The 19,674-nt window shown below is 40.8% G+C and overlaps 2 protein-coding genes across 12 annotated transcripts in view; one reads left to right on the top strand and one right to left on the bottom strand.

Annotated features, from left to right (window-relative positions):
- Window positions 1–19,674, bottom strand: part of RBKS (ribokinase) — a 93,449-nt gene that overhangs the window by 39,368 nt on the left and 34,407 nt on the right. For all 11 annotated transcript variants that reach the window (XM_077915953.1, XM_077915956.1, XM_077915954.1 and 8 more), the window contains 3 exons: window positions 17,829–17,993; window positions 9,085–9,176; window positions 2,324–2,512 (listed from right to left, as the gene is read on the bottom strand). In XM_077915953.1, coding sequence (XP_077772079.1) covers window positions 2,324–2,512; window positions 9,085–9,176; window positions 17,829–17,993 — 446 coding nt within the window. The remainder of the gene's footprint in view (window positions 1–2,323; window positions 2,513–9,084; window positions 9,177–17,828; window positions 17,994–19,674) is intronic.
- BABAM2 (BRISC and BRCA1 A complex member 2) overlaps window positions 7,113–19,674 on the top strand; it is a 450,135-nt gene continuing 437,573 nt past the window's right edge. The window contains exon 1 of the mRNA XM_077915903.1: window positions 7,113–7,505. The gene's annotated coding sequence lies outside the window, so the exon portion shown is untranslated. The remainder of the gene's footprint in view (window positions 7,506–19,674) is intronic.

Raw genomic sequence — 19,674 nt, 5'->3', positions numbered from 1 at the left:
GCCTCCTAGCATTAGTAATCATTTCTTCTCTGAGCTCTCACTGTGTTTCCCCTTTCCTGAAACCCAAACATTAACTGCACATGCTAAGAAGGCAAATAAAAGGGCATAACAATGTGTGAGAACCTCCCTGTACACATCGCTGTGTTTAAGATAGATGCTCAAGGCACAGTCCATCATGATCTATGAAATCCAGTTCTTCAACATGAAACGGCTCTGAGGATAATGACTACTGAGTCAAATCTGAGGATTTCCAAGGCTGGTTTCCTCATCACTTGGTCCCATGCCCTGGCGGTGCATTTTCACACACTTGTTCTGAGGTGAGCAGGGCTTGTTTTTGTCTGACCAGCATCTACTTCCCATCCTCTGAGAAGAGTTCTTTGGTTTTTATGTGATATCCAGGGATGGGGACATGACATGAGGCACCATGTAGGCAGGTAGCTGCCAGAACCACTCCTTGGAGGGAATCTGCTTGAGCTCAAAGCCCAGCACAAGGCAGACAGAGAACAAGGAGAGAGTGAGCAAGCCCCTGGGACGTGGCTTCGCCTCTGTGCTCGGCCCTGCCTTTGGACCTTCCACGTAGGTGCACCAAATCAATCCCTGTTTCTGTGGAGGCCCCTCTGATTTGTGCTTTGGTGCTTATGTACCACAGACACAGACATTGGAAGCAGAGGCTGAGTCTTTCTTGGGGAGATATGTAGGCCCGACATCTTCACGAAGACCCTTCATTTTTTAAGTGTATTTTTTGCTCATCATATGCATTTTATTTTAAGTAAGTTTTATGCCCAATGTGGGCCTTGAACTCATGAGCCTGAAATCGAGTCACATGCTCTACTGACTGAGCTGGCCAGGCAACCCCCCTAGGACCCTTCATTTTTAGCAAAGGAGAGTAAACTCTTCTGCTCTTGTTCAGGACCTGGACTAGTTTTACTCTAATGCAGGGTCGATTTGAGAACTATGAAGGAACCTCTCAAATTCAGGTGACTGCTTGACAGAACAGAAAAACACTAATGGTTTCTAAAATGACTCAGTATGAAGAAGATGACAACATCAAGTACAGTTTATCAAATACCCGATCACGCACACTGTGAAAGGCAATCAGGGTGTAATTTCAGGTTATAAAAGCATTCCTTGTACTAATCTGTTTTTCAAAGCATATTCGCACCCATGACTTCATCAGATTCTCTTTGGTTCCTTTCTGATACGTGACCCACATTTTCAAGTATTTTCTAAGCATAAAACCAAAGTATATTTTATAAATAATTACATACTAACTTCTTATAAATAAGAACCTTAAAATGTTTATTCTTCTTCAGCTCTAGTTTTGCATCTCTGACACTTATTTACTTTGCTAGTCAGCTCTTCTCTTTTTTTAAGTTAAAAAAAAAAAACTTTTAAAGTAGGCTCCACACCCAATGAGGAGCCCAATGTGGGGCTTGAACTCATGATCCTGAGCTGAGATCAAGGTCAGCCACTTTAGCTGCTGAGCCACCCAGGCATGTCCCCATCTCTTCTCCATTGTAGGCCACAAGCAATTTTTATTTTCCCGGTTTTAGAGGGACCCTGAGCTTCTTTTTTTAACCTGTTTCCTTTCTACTCCATTCTGGGCTGTGACTTATCTACTTAACCTGCTTATCCTTAATGCAGCACCTTACACAAGAAATGTCTGGAGTCCACAGGCCGAGTTTTGAACCCCTATCTCTGTTACAACCTAGCATTACGGTCCTCAGCAAGTTTCTAAATCTGTAAAACGAGGACAGTAACTTGCATCTCATAATTGTAAAGATTATATGAGACGTATGCAAAAGAGACACAGCAAGCATGCAGTAAATGTTAGCTGTTATTGTCTGTTGACTAAAATAATGATTTCTGCCAACCCGTGCACTTGTTCTCTCCACACGAGAGGCTTGTAAGAACCAGCGATTGCTATATCATCTAAAATCTAAGCCCCATGAGACAGAAATTTTGTCTTGTTCATCACTAAAGCCCCAGCACCTAACAGATGACTGGCACATAACAGGTAGTCAGTACATATTTATTGAATGAATCAGTGACTGAGTATAGGTAATACAGGTATTCTGCTATTGCTACTCCAATTTTATGGATGAAGAAACTGAGGCTCAGAGAGGTTAACTGACTTGTATAAATTCCCCCCGCTGGTTAAGGAATGATCAAGAGCTAGTCCTCCTGCCCGGTTTTTCTTCTCTTCTATTGTATCACTTCCTCAGGCCCTTATCTTATGATCCAAAAATTCAGGTGCAGAATCTTTGTTACCAAATGATGATTTTCAAGGAGGCAGAGGTAATTTTGAAATTTTAAAACCTACCGTGGTATCCACAGGCTTGACTTTCTCAGTGGGAATGTGCTTTGGGACAGGTTCTGTCTGTGACAGCATCACGCATCCTTTAGCACCTAAGGTGACGATGACCACATGGCAGCCCCTCTCCATGAGCACCAGCGCAGCCTTCCCAGCGTCTGCAGGGCTGCCGACTGCCAGGCCAGTTAGGATCTCAGCCTGGAATACATAAAAGTGAAAGGAAAAAGCAGTGAGAAAAGTGACCTGGGTCCACTTCCAGATTAGATTTGCTCTTCTAGAAAACGTCTCCCTTCTTTTGCATAACAACCAATGCCATCGGGAGCTTTGATGCACACTGGCTCAAGAAAAGAAATAACCCAACAACAATGACAACAAAAATTAGCTTTCAAGGACACTCTTGGGACAACTGAGGAAATTTGAACGTGGCCCTGGATGTTAGATGACAGTATATTATTATTGATAATTTTCTTAAGTGTGAGAATGGTATTGTGGCTCCTCTCAGGAGACACACACTGAAATATTTAGGGGTCAGGTATCATGTTATTTGCAACTTACTCTGAAACGATTCGAGAAAAACAAAAGGAAATACACACGAGAGAGAAAGCAAAACAGCAAATGTTAACAACCATTTGGGCGGACAGTCTATGGCTATCTGTTGTATTGCTCTTTCAGCTTTTCTGTGTGTATGTGTGATGATTTTCATCAAGAATTCTGGGTGGCTCAGCGGTTTAGCACCTGCCTTCAGCCGGGGACGTGATCCTGGAGACCCAGGATCAAGTCCCATGTCAGGCTCCCTGCATGGAGCCTGCCTGTCTGTCTGTCTGTCTCTCTCTCTCTCTGTGTCTCTCATGAATAAATAAATTAAAAATCTTAAAAAAAAAAAAAGAGGGAGAACAAAGAATTCTACAAAAGAAAGGCAGAGGGGAGGGGAGGCAGGAGAAAGGGAGGGACTGCTGCCAATGATTTTGATATAAATCATGTCTGTAAATTTCACACCTAAGGCCGTAATTCTTCTAGGCCCCTCTTGGGCCATAATGCCTTTCTCTTATTACTAGTCACAGCTTCCCACGTTTGCACAACACCCATTTCTTTTGTTTTTGTTCAAGAAGATGGAAGCAGAGCAGGAAGGGCACTCCTGTGTAGCAGAGAGAGCACTGTGCTGACATCCAGATGCCCACTACTTACTGACTCTGGGACTTTCCCCAAGTCATATACAATCTGTAAAGTTAGGGGCTGGCACAGGACCACAGTTCACTCCCAGAAGGTAACAAAGGCTCTGCCTGTAGTAGGGGCCCTGCTTCCTCATCCCCTAGGCACCCCTCTAGCATCTCTGGGGACCCTCTATGGTTCTGAAATTAGTGGCTGTAAAATTACTGGACTAGATGAATTATAGGATATTTTTTGACTCAAAAAGTTTATAGCCAAATTGTCTTTTCTGTATCCTATTTCTTCCTAAGAAAGAGTCTGTTTCTTCCTGTGCCTACTCTGAACATGCCCAGATTAACCTTTCCTATGGCCTGTAAGTCACCCCCAGTGTCTGTTCCTTTGGTCTTCCCCACAGCAAAGGTTTCATTAACTTGACCATGTGTCCTTCCTGAACCATCTTTTCCACAGACCTTTTCTGTCTGCGTTGGCTATGCCTTGAGGCCACCTTCTATTTTCTTTTCATAAGTTTTTCACTGATCTTCATTACTGAGATCACTTACATCTGTTGAGTTAGATGGTATATTTGCAGAAACATGGAATTCTTGTGGTTTCTAAAAACCTGTTAAAAACTATTCTTTTATGAAAAGTTCCTAAATGTAAAAAAGTAATACAAACACCCATGTACCTACCACCTGCTTTTAATAAATCTTAATGTGTTATTTTATTTGCTTCAGATGTTTCTCTTTAAAGAAGGTGAATCATGCCTTCCATAGATACTATTTAGCAATGTGCCTCTTCCCTTAACGTAATTTCATTTGTGTTGATATGTGTAGCTCTACTTCTGTTTAACTGCACAGTTCCATACAGTACAGATATATTACAAATATACTACAGTTTAAAAAGATCTATTCTCCTTTTCATGGACACCAATTTTTCCATTTTCCCCTTTTACAATTAGTGAAGTATTGGATATTCTTTTTTCTTTTTTAATTTTTATTTATTTATGATAGTCACAGAGAGAGAGAGAGAGGCAGAGACACAGGCAGAGGGAGAAGCAGGCTCCATGCACCGGGAGCCTCATGTGGGATTCGATCCCGGGTCTCCAGGATCGCGCCCTGGGCCAAAGGCAGGCGCCAAACCGCTGCGCCACCCAGGGATCCCATCCACATTTTTTTTTTTTTAATTTTTATTTATTTATGATAGTCACAGAGAGAGAGAGAGAGAGAGGCAGAGACACAGGCAGAGGGAGTATTGGATATTCTTATCATGTATATGTTATCTGTCTTTTTTCCCCTCTGGCTGTTTAAGAATATTTTTGTCTCTACTTTTCACTTTATGCAGTTCCATTAAAATGCATGTTAGGAGGGAGTTATATCTATTTATCTCAGGTGATACTTTTTTAAAAAAGATTTTATTTATTTATTTGAGAGAGCATGACAGGGAGCAAGAGAGAGCATGAGTGGGAGTTGGGGGGGAGGATCAGAGGGAGGAGAAGCAGACTCCACATTGAGTGGGGAGCCTGATGTGGGACTCGATCCCAGGACCCTGATATCATGACCTGAGCCAAAAAGAGTCGGACACCCAATGGATTGAGTCTACCATGAAACCACTGCAGAGGCAGGATCAGCCTAGTGGGAACCAAAGCGTGGGATTCCCCAACTCAGAGAGAGCAACATGAGCCTGCAAATGAGGAAGCATAATGCTCAAAAGTTATCCAACAACATCAATAGTCTTGGATGAATTTTCCCAAGACAAAATTCAAATAATGAAACAATGCCAAGAAAGACTTTAAAATAAGTATGATTGAGATTCTCATTCATTAAAAAAGGAGATGAAGACTCCTAACTCTTGGAAGCGAACTGGGGGTGGTGGAAGGGGAGGAGGGCAGGGGGTGGGGGTGAATGGGTGACGGGCACTGAGGGGGGCACTTGACAGGATGAGCACTGGGTGTTATTCTGTATGTTGGCAAATTGAACACCAATAAAAAAATAAATTTATTATTAAAAAAAAGGAGAAAGTAAGTGTGAAAGAGAAACAATTGAAGCAATGATATGTGAATATAAAAACCAATCAATTAGAAATCTTGAAAATGAAAAAACACCTTTGAAATGTTTCTATTATTACACTCATTAGGAAAAAAAAGACCACTAGAGGATAAACATTAGAATAGAATGAAGAATTAGTGAATTGAAAGAGAATCTTGATCAATTCACCTACAAGTGAAAAACTCAATTCACCTAGAATGTATCACAGAAAGAATTTTTTTAATATTAAAAAGAAATTTAGAGAAATGAAATATAGCTCAAGCAATTCTAACATACATCTAGTTGGAGTGAAAGAAGAGAAAGGAGGGAACTAGAGAGAAACAATATTAGAAGAACTGTAAGGTGTTATCAAGAACTGAAGAAAGGCATGGGTCCTCAGATCAAAAGTAGATTAAAAGTACTACCCCTGCCTTTTCAGTGGTTTCATAGTAGCATCTATTAGGCCCCTGAGGGTCTCTAAACCAGAGCCAAGTTTTATATCAGCAATATGGAGTTCCTGTTCTGCTGTTATTGGAGATATTGCCAATCTAGTCACATTCCTGGTCACCAGGTTAGCAGTTGGCCTGATTCTTTCTTGATCACAGGCAGTACCTCTGTCCTGTCTCCACAGCTTGGTAGCTTTACATAATGCTGTAGTCCGGGTAGCAGGCTTAGCAACTTCCTCTACTTTTTTTGGTTAGCAGGGGAGTCTCAGCCTAGCATATCTGGGTTCCAGCAGTGGGCACTGCTCCAGGCTCCCATGAGGGGTACATTTTTAGTACCTATTACCCATTGGAGGTCCCTACCACCTATACCTGCTTCTAGCACACTCAGGGCTGAATGCTCTAGGATTCTGTTCCCTTTCTGATCTGTGGAGTTATCTTGTTTCTGAGCTTGTATCTTTTCATTGTCTCTTTGTGTATTTATTTATCAATGGTTTGTCTGTTAGCAGAGAGAGGGTTTTTTTTCCTTAAAGAGAAAGAGAGAACAGGGAGGGGGGAGGGGAGAGGGAGTGAGAGAATCTTACGAAGCCTCTACACCCAGCACGGAGCCCGATGTGCAGCTTGATCTCATGATCCTGAGATCATGATCTGTTCCAAAATCAAGAGTTGGACGCCTAACCAACTAAGCTCCCCAGGTGCCCCCAGAGAGAGTATCTTAAAGCATGAATTTACATTATTATCCTTTTTAGAAGTCATCCATAAGAATCTTAATTAAGCTTTTAAAGTTTTTCTTTTTTCCACTGAGTGTCTGAGATCAACTTTCCTAAAGACCAAAGTTTGTTCATTTGTTCATTCAAAAAGCATTTACTAGGTGCCAACTATGTGCCAGGTACAATATAACAGAGTTACATAATTTCCAAAAATAATTCTATCAATTTATATCACACTATATATGCTCTTTTCACACTGTGACAAGGACAATCTTATATTGAAACGAGGGGTGCAAGGGTAGACTTTCCTGCCTCAGTCAATAGAATGGGCCAGAAGAGATACTGTGTAACTTCAAAAGTGATGTCATAAAAGGCAACATGTCTTCTGCCTGGTTCCCTCTCTCTCATCCTCTGGATACTGTATCTTGGAACCCAGCTTCCATTGTGAGGAAGCCCAGGTCCCAAGGAGAGGTCCTGTGTAAGTGTTAAGTGTTCTGGCCAAAGGCCAGCATCAACTAGCAAGCATGGGAGTGAAGCATGATTCCTGCTCTCCACCCTTGAGTCTTCTAGGCCCCAGACATCATGGAGACAGACAAGCCATGCTGTGCCCTGTCTCAATTCCTGATGGACAGAAACTGTACAGGACACGAAATAATTACAGTAGTCCCCTCTTATCCACCGTTTCACTCTCCTTGGTGTCACTTATTCGTGGTCAACTGCTGTCAGGAAAGTAGGTAATCCTCCTCCTGTCATATCATCAGAAGGTTAATAGTAGCCTACCTGCTGTGTCTCAAGCCTGTGTCACTCACCTCACTTCATCTCATCATATAGGCATTTATCACCTCACATCATCACAAGAGGAAGACAGGTGAGTACAGGATAGTGAGATATTTTGAGAGAGAGAGAGAGAGAGAGACCACATTCATAAAACTTTCATGACAATATATTGTTAAAATTGCTTTATTATTAGTTATTATTGTTAACCTCTTCTGTGCCTTCTTCATTACTTAAACTTTGTCAAAGGTATGTATGCATAGGAAAAAAACATAATATTTATCGGGTTCAGTACTATCTGTGGTTTCTGGCATCCACTGGGGGTCTTGGAACTATTCCCAGTGATAAAGGGGGATTACTATATTGTAAGCCCTGAAATCTGGGGGTAATTTATTATGCAACAGTAGATAACTATACAATTAGGATTACCCATTAGGAATACAACAGTGAATAAGACAGATGTCCCTAGCCTCACAGGATAGTAATTCAGTGGAGAAGATAGAAGTATTGAATAAGTAATTTGAGCTGTGATGAGTGTTTGAAGAATAAATATAGTGCTCTCCAAGTATGCAGCAGGGAAATTTAAGCCAGTTGGCAGTGGAGAGTAATCAAACTTCTTATTGTGCAATAGCTACTATTTCCCACAATCCCTTTCTCCTAGCACAAGGCCTGGCTATGGTGGTTGCTCAAAAATATTGCATAACCTGTTGTGATTTGTTAAAATTAGTTTCCTTGTGGCAGTCTTCTTTTTTGTTTACTTCATGTTCTGAGAGATAAAATTAACAAAAAGGCAGGTCGGGAAATCCTGGAAACATTCATGCAGCCTTCTAGAACCACATGGACAATTACTATTATAATTCTTTAATTACTAACTTTCTCTCTCTACATGTTGCATTGTATAATAATATGTCCTTCTTCCCAATGTGGAGAGCAAGCTCTGGCCTAAAATGGTTTGGCCTATAAAAAGGAGGAATACTGAAATTTTCTTCCTAAAATGCTTCAGAATGGATGGCACCATCTGAACATATTGATCAGTATTTTATGCAAATCTATACATTATGATCCTCAGGTGGTCTGAGAGGGCCCTCTCCTAACAGAGTGGCCCCCGAGGTCCTTCCTGTGGTATCAACAGGGAGCCTACATCTGTACACCCATGCAGTCCCAGGGTCTTCACAAGAAAATGTAGCAAATGCTCCAGGGGTCGTATCTTAATTAGGGTTGTTAGGCCAGCTGAATTTGAATTTCAGATAAATAACAAATAATTCTATAGCACAAGTACATTTAATATACCACTTGTTGTTTATACGAAATTCAAATTTAACAGGGCATTCTGGATTTTTTTTTTTTTTTGCTAAATCTAGCAACTAATTAGTCCACAGAATGTAGAACAATTTAAAAAGAAAACAAACCACCAATAGCTTGAAGGCAGGGAGGGAACTAAAAATAGCTGAGGTTTGATAAATGCCAGATTATGGAGATGACTCAGGAAATCCCCCCCCCCCCCAAACTCACTAATTTCCTTTTCTCTACACCCTAGTTGTCTGACAATTGTTTTCAATGGGCCCAAGAATTTACATGCAATCAAACTGAAGTGGTTAGTTCTGCCTCTGCTTCATCCACTTGCATGAAAGTCTTTGGCTTCTTCTGGAGGGAGCAAAACCTTCCATCCTTACCTCAGTTTCATTGCAGCAGAACACATCTGAAAGTGTGTAGAAGCGAGGGTCCAGGTCAGCAATAGCAGGAGCTGGATTGAACAATGTTTTCACTGTAAAGAATGGAAAAGGGGGTTCAGTGATCATTTTTTAACATGGTGCACTTATAGACAGTAAGGGAAATCCCATGTGCAGCATTTTCCCCATTAGATGACAAATTGACTTAGAAAAGTCTGAAATCTCAATCTCTGTGGTGACCTAGTCCCAGCCCCTTTTTATTTCCATTTGCTCCCTTTTTTTTTTTTCTCCCTTTTTCACTTTACAACATTTCAACTTCAAGGGCAAGCAACAGTATCACAACCAAGGTGATTACAAAGTTATGTCAAAGGGCAACATAAAATTTTAAATGCTGTGACATGAAAGGACATGTATGGATGCGAACATTCAGGCTGGTGAACATTTTTGTTCATAAATCCATTTTCCAGGAAAAAAAAGATGTTTGGAAAGAAGTAATGAAGAGATAAAAGAAATTTCCTGGTAAGAACAGGAAGTAGGAAGTTCATTTACATATGTAGGTTTTGTACACCTATGCATGTCTTCCAAATATATCACAATTACTCATGCAAACATGTACTTTTTTTTTTAAGATTTCATTTTAAGTAATCTCTACACCCAAGGTGGGGCCCAAACCCACAATCCCTAGACAAAGAGTCCCATGCTCCACCAACTGAACCAGTCAGGCTCCCCAAATATACACTTTTCACAGAAGCTTACGTTCTTGGCTTCTATGAGCAACCTGGAAACATAAAGAAAGCTTGAGAATGGAGGATAAATTCGATCTGAGGCTGAAAGCTAGCTCAGACTACGAGCCTATAAGAGAAGGATGGATGGGGATAGCAGACAGGGAAAATGAGAATGTCATAGCATTACAGTGTTAGAAGAATATTTACATTTTTCAGAGGAGGAAAGTGAGCTTCAGTGAGGTCTAAGGTCATACACTGGGACACAGTTAAGCTGGGTCCCTACCTGGGGTCCTCCAGCTTAAAGTCCAGTATTTGGGGGATCCCTGGGTGGCTCAGCGGTTTATCGCCTGCCTTCAGCCTTCCAGGGTGTGATCCTGGAGTCACGGGATCAAGTCCCATGTCTGGCTCCCTGCATGGAGCCTGTTTCTCCCTCTGCCTGTGTCTCTGCCTCTCTCTCTCTCTCTTTCTCTCTCCCTGTGTTTCTCATGAATACATAAATTAAAAATCTTAAAAAAAAAAAAAGTCCAGTATTGGTTATCTCTAGGCCAGGACTCTGTTTATAGCAGTGCAAACCTTCATCCCCATTTATAGTATTTTAAAACAATGTTTGATGTGGAATTTTGAAAATATATATATATACATTTTAAAGTCTTTAGAGATTACATTCACAGGAAGCTCCCTCTTTGTCAAAACACTTACTTATCCACCAGAGGATCCAACTAAATTGGTTGGTCTTCTTTTACTCTACCCAGGTCCACTTATGTGTTTAGCGACTCCAATCTACTATGGACTCACAGAGTAAAATCTTCTACCTGCAATTCTCAGAGACCCTTCCAGAACAGCGGCTCACAAACTTAGCTGCACATCAGCATCACTAGGAGACCTCATAATGTTGTGCCCGAGATTGCAAATCCAAGAAACCACCGAGGAGCCAACACCGATGCAAACACATGAGGGTTTATTTACAAGCTTGGGTCCAAGTGTACCTGACACAGCGGAGCAGGGACTTGGACCCTGAGATTAAGAGGGGTAGCAGCTTTATAGGGGCCAGTGGCCCATGGGATATGCAGAAAGTTGCGCAGTCATGTCAGTCCACATGCAGGTGGCCAATGGAATTACATCTCACCCTATAGTATCCATTTGAGCTGGCCTATTACTTTGGTCAGAATTGGCACGCAGTTTTGGCTGGCACAAGGCAGGGTTACATTGTTATGAGCTGATTTCCGATTAGGGTGTGCCCAGCGGCTTGACTAGGGTGGGGCAGTGCCTTAAGCAATAAGCAGGTCATGTGGGGGTGATACAGGAGGTGGCAGGTGCAGCACAAAATGGAGTTAATCCTGCTCTGCTTCTCCAGGAGTAGGGGATTTTTGTTAAATTTCCTGGGTCCCACAATTAAAGTGCATGACTTTTAGGCTCCACCTCAAATCTGATTAGAATCTCTTGGGAAAATTCGCACATTGATGAGTTGTCCAAGTGGCTTTTCCACAGCTGTCACAGCACTGATCCATTCCATGTTCTTGGGTAGATGCTTATCAGCACATGGCTAATGGAAACTGTCCACTACTGCCTGGTGAGGCTAGCGAGTTTGCTTCTACACCTTCCTTGGTCTTAACATTTTGGTTTGGTTAGTGGATCTTGTCCAGTGGTTTACAGGCTAATGCTATTCTCACATTTTCATTATTTTAGAATCTAGAATGTCCATCCACAAAAATTCTATGGTATATTTTTGGCTGCTCATATTTTTGTACAGGTCATTGTGCAGCTTAAATTAGAAACTGGGTGTAAAAGCCCTCTGTAAACTGTAGAGTGTTGTACAAGTGTAAGGGATTATTACTGTTATTATATTGTCCTTCACACACAGCCTAACACCCCCGCCTGTCCACCCATCTCTTTTGCCTTCTGTTGGAATTCATAGCCTGGCAACAGTCTCTCATTGGTCTTCCCGTTTCTGCAAGGTCTTAGAGATGTCAATTATGCGTAAAGGCCCTCCATGCCCAGCATTCCAACACACCCATTTACTTTTTACAGTTCCAGAACAAATATATTGCTCCCTATTTTCCTCAAACGGTGAAATGAAAAAGCATTGCTCATGTATTGTGATCTCCAATCTGCACGCAAAGGCATTTGAGCACAGGGTAGAGCAAGCTACCCGTATGGAACAATAGCATTGAGCTACTCTTATTAAAGTTCCATTTTATCTCAAAAGAGCCCTGATCTGGCAATTCCTTTTCCAAATCTCTCCCACAGAAACACATAGGCATGCAAAGTGATGCTCAGCTAGTTTTTAACAGAAAAAAATAAAAAGAAACCTAAGCTTCTATCAGACAGGATTGGTTAGGAAAAAAATAGCTCTAAAAGAATACTCTGCTGCTGTTAAAAAGAATGAAGGAGATCTCTGTTTTGTCACAGAAAATTTTCTATAATTTATATGTGAAAAAAAGGAAGTTTTTCTTTTTTTAAGATTATATGTATTTATTCATGAGAGACACAAGAAAAGAGAAAGAGAGAGATTGAGAGAGAGAGGCAGAGACACAGGCAGAGGGAGAAGCAGGTCCCATGCAGGGAGCCCAATGCGGGACCGGATCCCAGGACCCCAGGATCAAGCACTGGGCCGAAGGCAGGAGCTAAACCAGAGCCACCCAGGGATCCAAAAAGAAAGTTTTGTAATAAAATCTTTAGTATGACTCCTCCTTTTTTAATAAAGCAAAGCATAATTGTATGTGTATTTACATTTATACTCTTGGACAGAAGAGAAAAAAAAAAGTCTGAGAGGTTACTCACTAAACTAATAAGGATTAATTCCAAAGGGTGATGGGAATAAATCTGACCAGAGATTACCTGGTGTACACCAGGCAAAGACATCATTCTTAAAAGATGTGTAATATCTTACAGCAAAAATCAAGTCCATTGTGAATGAAATGATATAATGTTTGGCTGGTGCTTCAGAATATAACCCAAGGTTGCAGTGGGAGGGTGTGGAGAGTAGTCAGTTAGGGTATAAATGCAACAGGATTGGCCATGTGTTGAGAATTATTGAAGCTAAGTGATAGTATATATGGGTTTACCATACTAGTCTCTGTATGTCCACATATATTTGAGATTTTCCACAATAAAAATAAATTTTATTTTTATTTTTTAAAAGATGTATCTATTTGACAGAGAGAGAGCAAGCTAGCACAAACAGGGGGAGAAGCAGAGGGAGAGGGAGAAGCAGACTCCTCAGTGAGCAGGGATCCAACACAGGGCTTGATCCCATGACCCTGGGATCATGACCTGAGCCAAAGACAGATGTTTAACCAACTGAGCCACGCAGGCGCCCCTAAATACAAATTTAAAAAAAACAATTACACTGAATTTTAAGCAATAGAATTGCTGGAACGAGAAATCCTACAATTTAATTTGACCATAAATATTGTATAAAAGTCAATCAAATCAAGACACCTGGGTGGCTCAGCAGTTGAGCATCTGCCTTCAGTTCAGCATGATCTAAGAATCAAGTCCAGCATCAGGCTCTCTGCAGGGAATCTCCTTCTCCCTCTGCCTATGTCTCTGTCTCTCTCTGTGTGTTTCTCATGAATAAATAAATCAATCTAAAAAAAATGAATCAAATCTTATCTGCTTATTTCCCTATTGAAGGAAAGCATTTTGACCAATGCTGGATGGTAATAGGCTGGATACCTAGGCTTAGAGTCTGACTAGTAAAAAAAGTTAGGGGAAAAATGAAAATGCCATAAAGCAAGGACTCTTCTTTGGCTCATGCTACCAAAAATAAACATAAACACTTTACCATGGTGAAAAAAATGTGAAGAATGAGTAGATGTGGTTAATCAAAGAAGAATGCACATTTGCAATAGATAAGTTGGGGAAAATGATGCCATCCTGGAACCACGTAAAACTAGAGACACAAGATATACCATGGAGTAGTGTGGAGCTGCAGAGGGCACTGACCACACCCAACGTAATCATTATTCATTACAACATAAGGTGGGCTAAACTCCTGGTTGTCTTAACAGCATGCCAAAGGCTGGCACAAGAATGTCAGTGAGGAGCTGCATAGGTACAGAGCCAGGAGAATGAGGTGGAAGCTCTTTTTTTTTTTTTTTTTTTAAAGGTTTTATTTACTTATGAGAGATGCAGAGAGATGCAGAGAGATGCAGAGAGAGGCAGAGACATGAGCAGAGGAAGAGGCCGGCTCCCTTCGGGGAGAGAAGCCTGATGTGGGACTTGATCCCAGGGGTCCTGGGATCACCACCTGAGCTAAAGGCAGATGTTCAACTGCTGAGTCACCCAGGCATCCTGAGGTGGAAGCTCTTACCAGTCTCACCATGGAGGGCATGAACTGGACAGTTGAGAAGGCCATAATAACTTAGCTCAGAGAAATAGGAAGAAAGTCACCCTAAGTAAAGAAACTGTGGAAAGATTGGGGTAACCAAAACGCTGGCTTGGCAGTCTCCCTCTGGGGGTTGTTTCCTGTGAGTTGAGCAGCGGAAACACTCAACACTTGGGCTATGTGCTGGACAACGTCACTGTGAAAGTCAAGGTGGCCAGCCAAGAAGTTTGGTTTGCCAAATAGAAAAGGACTCAAGTGTCATTAAAAGATATTTTGTGTCCTACCTAGAATTTGATCTTGGCGATCTTACAATCTCAATTATTTATAATTGTTCCAGTAATGTTCCATTTGCTTTGAAATGGATATAAAGACCAGACCCGACATGCATAATTTCATCACGAGCAGCTGCAGCACCAGCTCTGCTGTGGGCCTGCCTCACAGCATCATGACCTAGAGAGGAGGGGGCCACTGAGGGCCACTGGTGCTGTCCATTTAAAACCAATGCTTTCCTTTAGGTGAAGACAAAACAGAGTTCTGACACCATATATTCAGAGATGGGGGGGAGGTGTCGGTTTCCTCTGTATTTTTAACAACTATATATAATCCAGTCATACTATGTATGTGCTTAATTCAGATAAAGGAGCTGTGATAATAAACCCAGAAAGGAGGAGGAGGAGGAAGAGGAGGATTATTTTACCTCCTTTCTTGTAGGTGGAATATTGCTGATTAGCACATAGGTAGTCTCACGGGGCAATGGACAGGACACGAAGTGCTCAACGTATCTCTAAGCTTTGCCTGCTCTGCTCTCCATTCATATATCCTGACAGTAAACAGCTGCAAGAGCTCTTGGACCAGTACTGTTTCACAGAGGCCTAGAACCAAGAACTGACTGACTTGCATGCGGTCCCCTATTTACTAAGGGATGGATTCTGTATTCAAACCCAAACTTCATGACTCTCAAACCAGTGCTTCCTTCATTGTATCACTCTTCTCTGACGTGAGAATGAAAATACATTAAATTCACACACACACACACACACACACACACACACACACACACACTCATGGTTATAGAGAGTCTAAGTGGTTCTGGCTGCTTCACCAAGTGAAGACCAGCTGAATTCTGGTCAGAGGAGTCCATGTGCATGTATTTTATGGGAGCAGGTAAGAGATGCATCACAGAAAGTAGTCTAGTGTCTCTGAGATGTGAGCTTCAAAAACACTCAAAGCTTAGGCTACGTGTTGAACAATATTACAGTTTATGGGTTTTACTTTTCTCCATAAAGGCTCAGTTCCTTGGAATCAATGGGGTGTGGTAATATTTAAGGCGTGCTCTAGGACACAGAACTTGGGTCTTGGCATCTGAAATCTGGGTTTCTACACTGACCTTGGGTAATTACTTACATTTTCCTAGTGTATCTTCTCGCCTTCATTTTGGGAGAACGATGCCTGCCATATCTTTGTCATGAGGTTTTTCAAAGGTCAATATATATGAAAGTACGTGGAATTAATACTTAGACATGCTGACTCTTAGTAAAAATGTGGAATCGGCTAGTGCTAGTTTACCATCACTACGCCTGCCCATTCCCTTCCCCCTCTTTTTTTTTTTTTTTTTTTGTAGGCTTGAACTCATGACCCTGAGATCATGACCTGAGCTGAGCTCAAGAATCAGACCCTTAACTGACTGGGCCACCCTGGCACCCCATACCACTGCCCATTCCTGATGCCCTAGGTCATCTAGCTCAATTGGTAGAGCTGGCTAGCAGGTGATGGAGGAAGCATTTTTGGACTCCACCCAAATGACAGCCCCAAGGTCAGGCTGTCTGCCCATTGGGATAATTCTAGCCTTACCTGTGAAACATATTCAACTCTGGTGGCTTTACCTTTCTCTCCTCCACAAGCTGGTTAGTTAACCTGAAACTAGACTAAGACAAAGGGAAGAGTGATCTCTGAGAAGCAAGGGAGTGTAGGAAAAGCAGTTACAAGAGACTATGCCCCAACCTGTAAAAGGAAAGACAGGAGCATGAATGAAGTGTCATGTTGTATTCACATTGCTCAATTCAGATGAACACGGTGTAGGCAATGCTCACCATAAGCATTAGACTCTATCTGTGACACCCTGAGAAAATGTAACCAAATGGGTTTTTGGCTTGCTTAGAATTCTTTCTGACAGCTTTGAGTCCATTAAAAATACATTAAATGTCAATGAGAATTTACCACAGCACGTTGTTTTGCCAAGAGGAAAATTTGTTAAATCTGGACATACATTTAAAAATTCTCTACAAAATCATTTCAAGTAACTTACTTTCCATTTATTGCTTTGTAGAACGCTGGAGATTTTGGGAGAAACCACTTATACAAACACACACACACATACATTTACTGTTCTTTTTCTTCTCTTTTTTAGTTTTGTATCTTGATGAGAAAGTTTTATGTGGAAAATTCAAAGTGGTTCTCTCTCTTAAGTCACAGAATTACGGCTGCAGTATCAAGAGGAAGCCATTGTTTTAGAATGGCTATGATCTATTTTGATTTTTTTTGATGCTGAGATCAGGATATTATCCTAATTTAAATTTCAAGAGAGAAGTGAAAAGGAGAAGAAATTTGGGATTCGTTTAGATATATTACATCATGCTCAGCATCATATTTTATTTTGTTTCATTCTTAGAACAATTCTGTAGGGGAGTATTTCTATATGCTCTTAACAAACAAGGCTTAGAAAAACTGGATCATTCTAGAAACACCTCAAAGCTAAAAAGGAATGGAAACGGGATTCTAACTCAGAAGATGCTTTGCCCACCAGTCAATGGTGAACAAGAAGTAAACACAAAGAAACTCTTTGGATTTTTAAAGAGTTTGTGATTTGCTGGGGGTGGAAGCAGGGAGTGAGCAGGAGGGCAGACGAGTCAACATTAGCCACACGTTGATAATTGTTGACACTGGGTGAAAGATTTTGTTAGGCAATTCTACCTGCCTTTGTGTGTTTGAAAATTTTCAAAATTGAAGGTCAAAAACCAACTAACTGCTCAAAGGACATTGACAACATAGAAAATATTACACGTAAATAATTTTTTCTGGTTTATTGAACAGAGATGGAGTTTTACAAAAAAGAGAAAGAGGTAATCTTTAATTCCTAGAGACATTTATCAAAATAGACCTACCAGGGCAGTCATTGTACATGACATGTAACTTGACCTCTGCTTCTACTTTTGGGCTATGGGCTGTTTCTGAGGTTCTAGTCACTACTTGTTATCATCTCCACTAACTAGATAGAAGATTTATATTGTAGGGTATCAGTAGTGCTACTCAGGTTATTTTTTACCCTGTTTGTAAACTTTCCTAGTTACAAGAAGATCGTGAATCTCACAGGTGGAAGAAAGGATATTTTACTACAGGGAAAGTATTGCTTTGCTTAACTTAAAAGGCTACCTTTTATTAAATTAACAGTGATAAAAGCTTTTCTAGGGGGGGCACCTGGGTGACTGTCGGTTAGGTGTCTGCCTTTGGCTCAGGTCATGATCCCAGGTCCTGGGATCAAGTCCTACACTGGGCTCTCTGCTCAGTGGGGAGTCTGCTTCTCCCTCTCCCTCTCCCTCCTGCTCGTGCTCTTTCTCTCTCTGTCAAATAAATAAAATCTTTAGGAAAAAAAAAAAAAAGCTTTTCTAGGAAGAATAACAAATAGGTAAAATCACCTCCATTGCTGTGGGCCATCGTCAGGGCTTCCAAAGATATTTCTGGAGTTATTTCTAACTGGCAGATCATGACTTTGGCTTTGTTAATGGTCGTAGCTGCTTTCTTCAGGTCTTCAGTATTCAAAAGTAAATTTGCTCCAGCCACTATAATGATGATATTCTGGCCTATAAAGATTTTCCACATATTTATATTAAAAAACAAACAAGGCTAAGTAATGATATTCTGCAATGTTACAATCACCCTTCCAAAGTCATCATGCTAAATGTATTATAAGTATTAATTTTGACATTTTTAGGTGATTCAGGTGAAATTCTACATTCCTACTGTATCTTCTTTTATGATACCCCTGCTCTGTAAAACTGATATTATTCTGACAATTTTGAGTAAAATCTAAAAAATAATTCCCCTATCAGTATTCTTATATACAAAGAATACTAGCTGGGAAGAGATATATAATATACTTTAAAATGGTTGGTACAAGGCATCTGGTAAACATTCCGAATCCTAAATGACAGATGTCATAAGGATACATATGGACAGGAGTGTACTTTCCCAACACTAAAAACTAAGGCTCTGTGGTATGCAGTCAGTTCATGTGTGTACCCTAGGGTATTCTGAAAATCAAAACATATTTTATAATATCTAACAGATGGGAAATTGTGTTAGATAACCTAAGGTCGAGAGAGAGAGATCTGACCTATGCTGTACCAGATCAAACAGAAGCAGGAGTAAAGAATCTTACATACTTATCACTTGGACCTACTCTCTACAATACCACCTAAATGGGGAAGGATTAGGGTGCATTTTATCTGTTAGGTGAACTCTTAAGAGCTGTGCTGTCCAATATGAGAGTCATGAGTTCAGGCCACACGTGGTTGTTAGCACTTGAGATGTGTGTGGTGTCTCACATCTTAAGTGAGATGTGCTTCAATTGTACAACACACAGCAGATTTTAAAGACTGAGTACAAAAAAAAAGAAGGTAAAATATCTCATTAGTCTTTAAGAACATTTTGATTACATGTTGAAAAGACGATATTTTAGATATATTGGGTTAAGTAAGTATATTAAGATTAATTTTACCTGTTTCTTTTTACTTTTTAAAATGTGGCTAATGGAAAATTTAAAATTATGTATGTGGCTTGCGTTGTATTTCTTTTGGACAGCACTGATCTAGAGGAACGAGTTGTAGCAGTCTTTTTTTTTTTCTTCTTTTGTGCTCCAGGCTGCTTGTGATGGTCTTGTATAGACATGACCTAAAATTACCTCTGAACACAGAACACATGCTAGCCGATCATCTTACCACAGATGTGTCTGTTGGCCACAAGGAGGACTTAATAAAGTGGGGATGGTTCAGCATAAACCCAATCTTGGTACTGGAAAAATTCAAGTACCCACACACTGAAAGATGGCATGTCTCCTTCCTTTTCTCCTTTGGTGACCTCATTCCTTCTGCTAGAGTCAACTGCTGCTTCTGTGTTGCTGACTCCAGAAATCTATGTTTCTGGCCTAGCCTTGGCTGATGAGCAATAAGACCAAGACTACAGCTGTCTGGTAGACATTGCCATATGGCGAGATCATTCATGCCTCAAATTTAACTTGTCAAAACTGAATTCCTTACTTTACCTTGGTACTGATTCCTTCACTTAAGGGAGTTGATGGTCCCCTCTCAGGGTATTTGTGTTAGCTCTTCTATGACAATCTATATTCTCTATATATTTACATATGTGTTATGTAAATCAGACAAGTTCTAGCATAACAGGCATCTAATACACGATATTAAACTAATCTTTGCATGGGAAGTGTAGTACCTTGCTACACTGATAAGCAAGAAATGGAACTTGAAG

The sequence above is a fragment of the Canis aureus genome, chromosome 12, assembly GCF_053574225.1.
Source record: "Canis aureus isolate CA01 chromosome 12, VMU_Caureus_v.1.0, whole genome shotgun sequence".
Taxonomy (NCBI): domain Eukaryota; kingdom Metazoa; phylum Chordata; class Mammalia; order Carnivora; family Canidae; genus Canis; species Canis aureus.
Note: the sequence above shows the minus strand (reverse complement) of the source record. Positions and strands in the feature narration are given on the sequence as shown.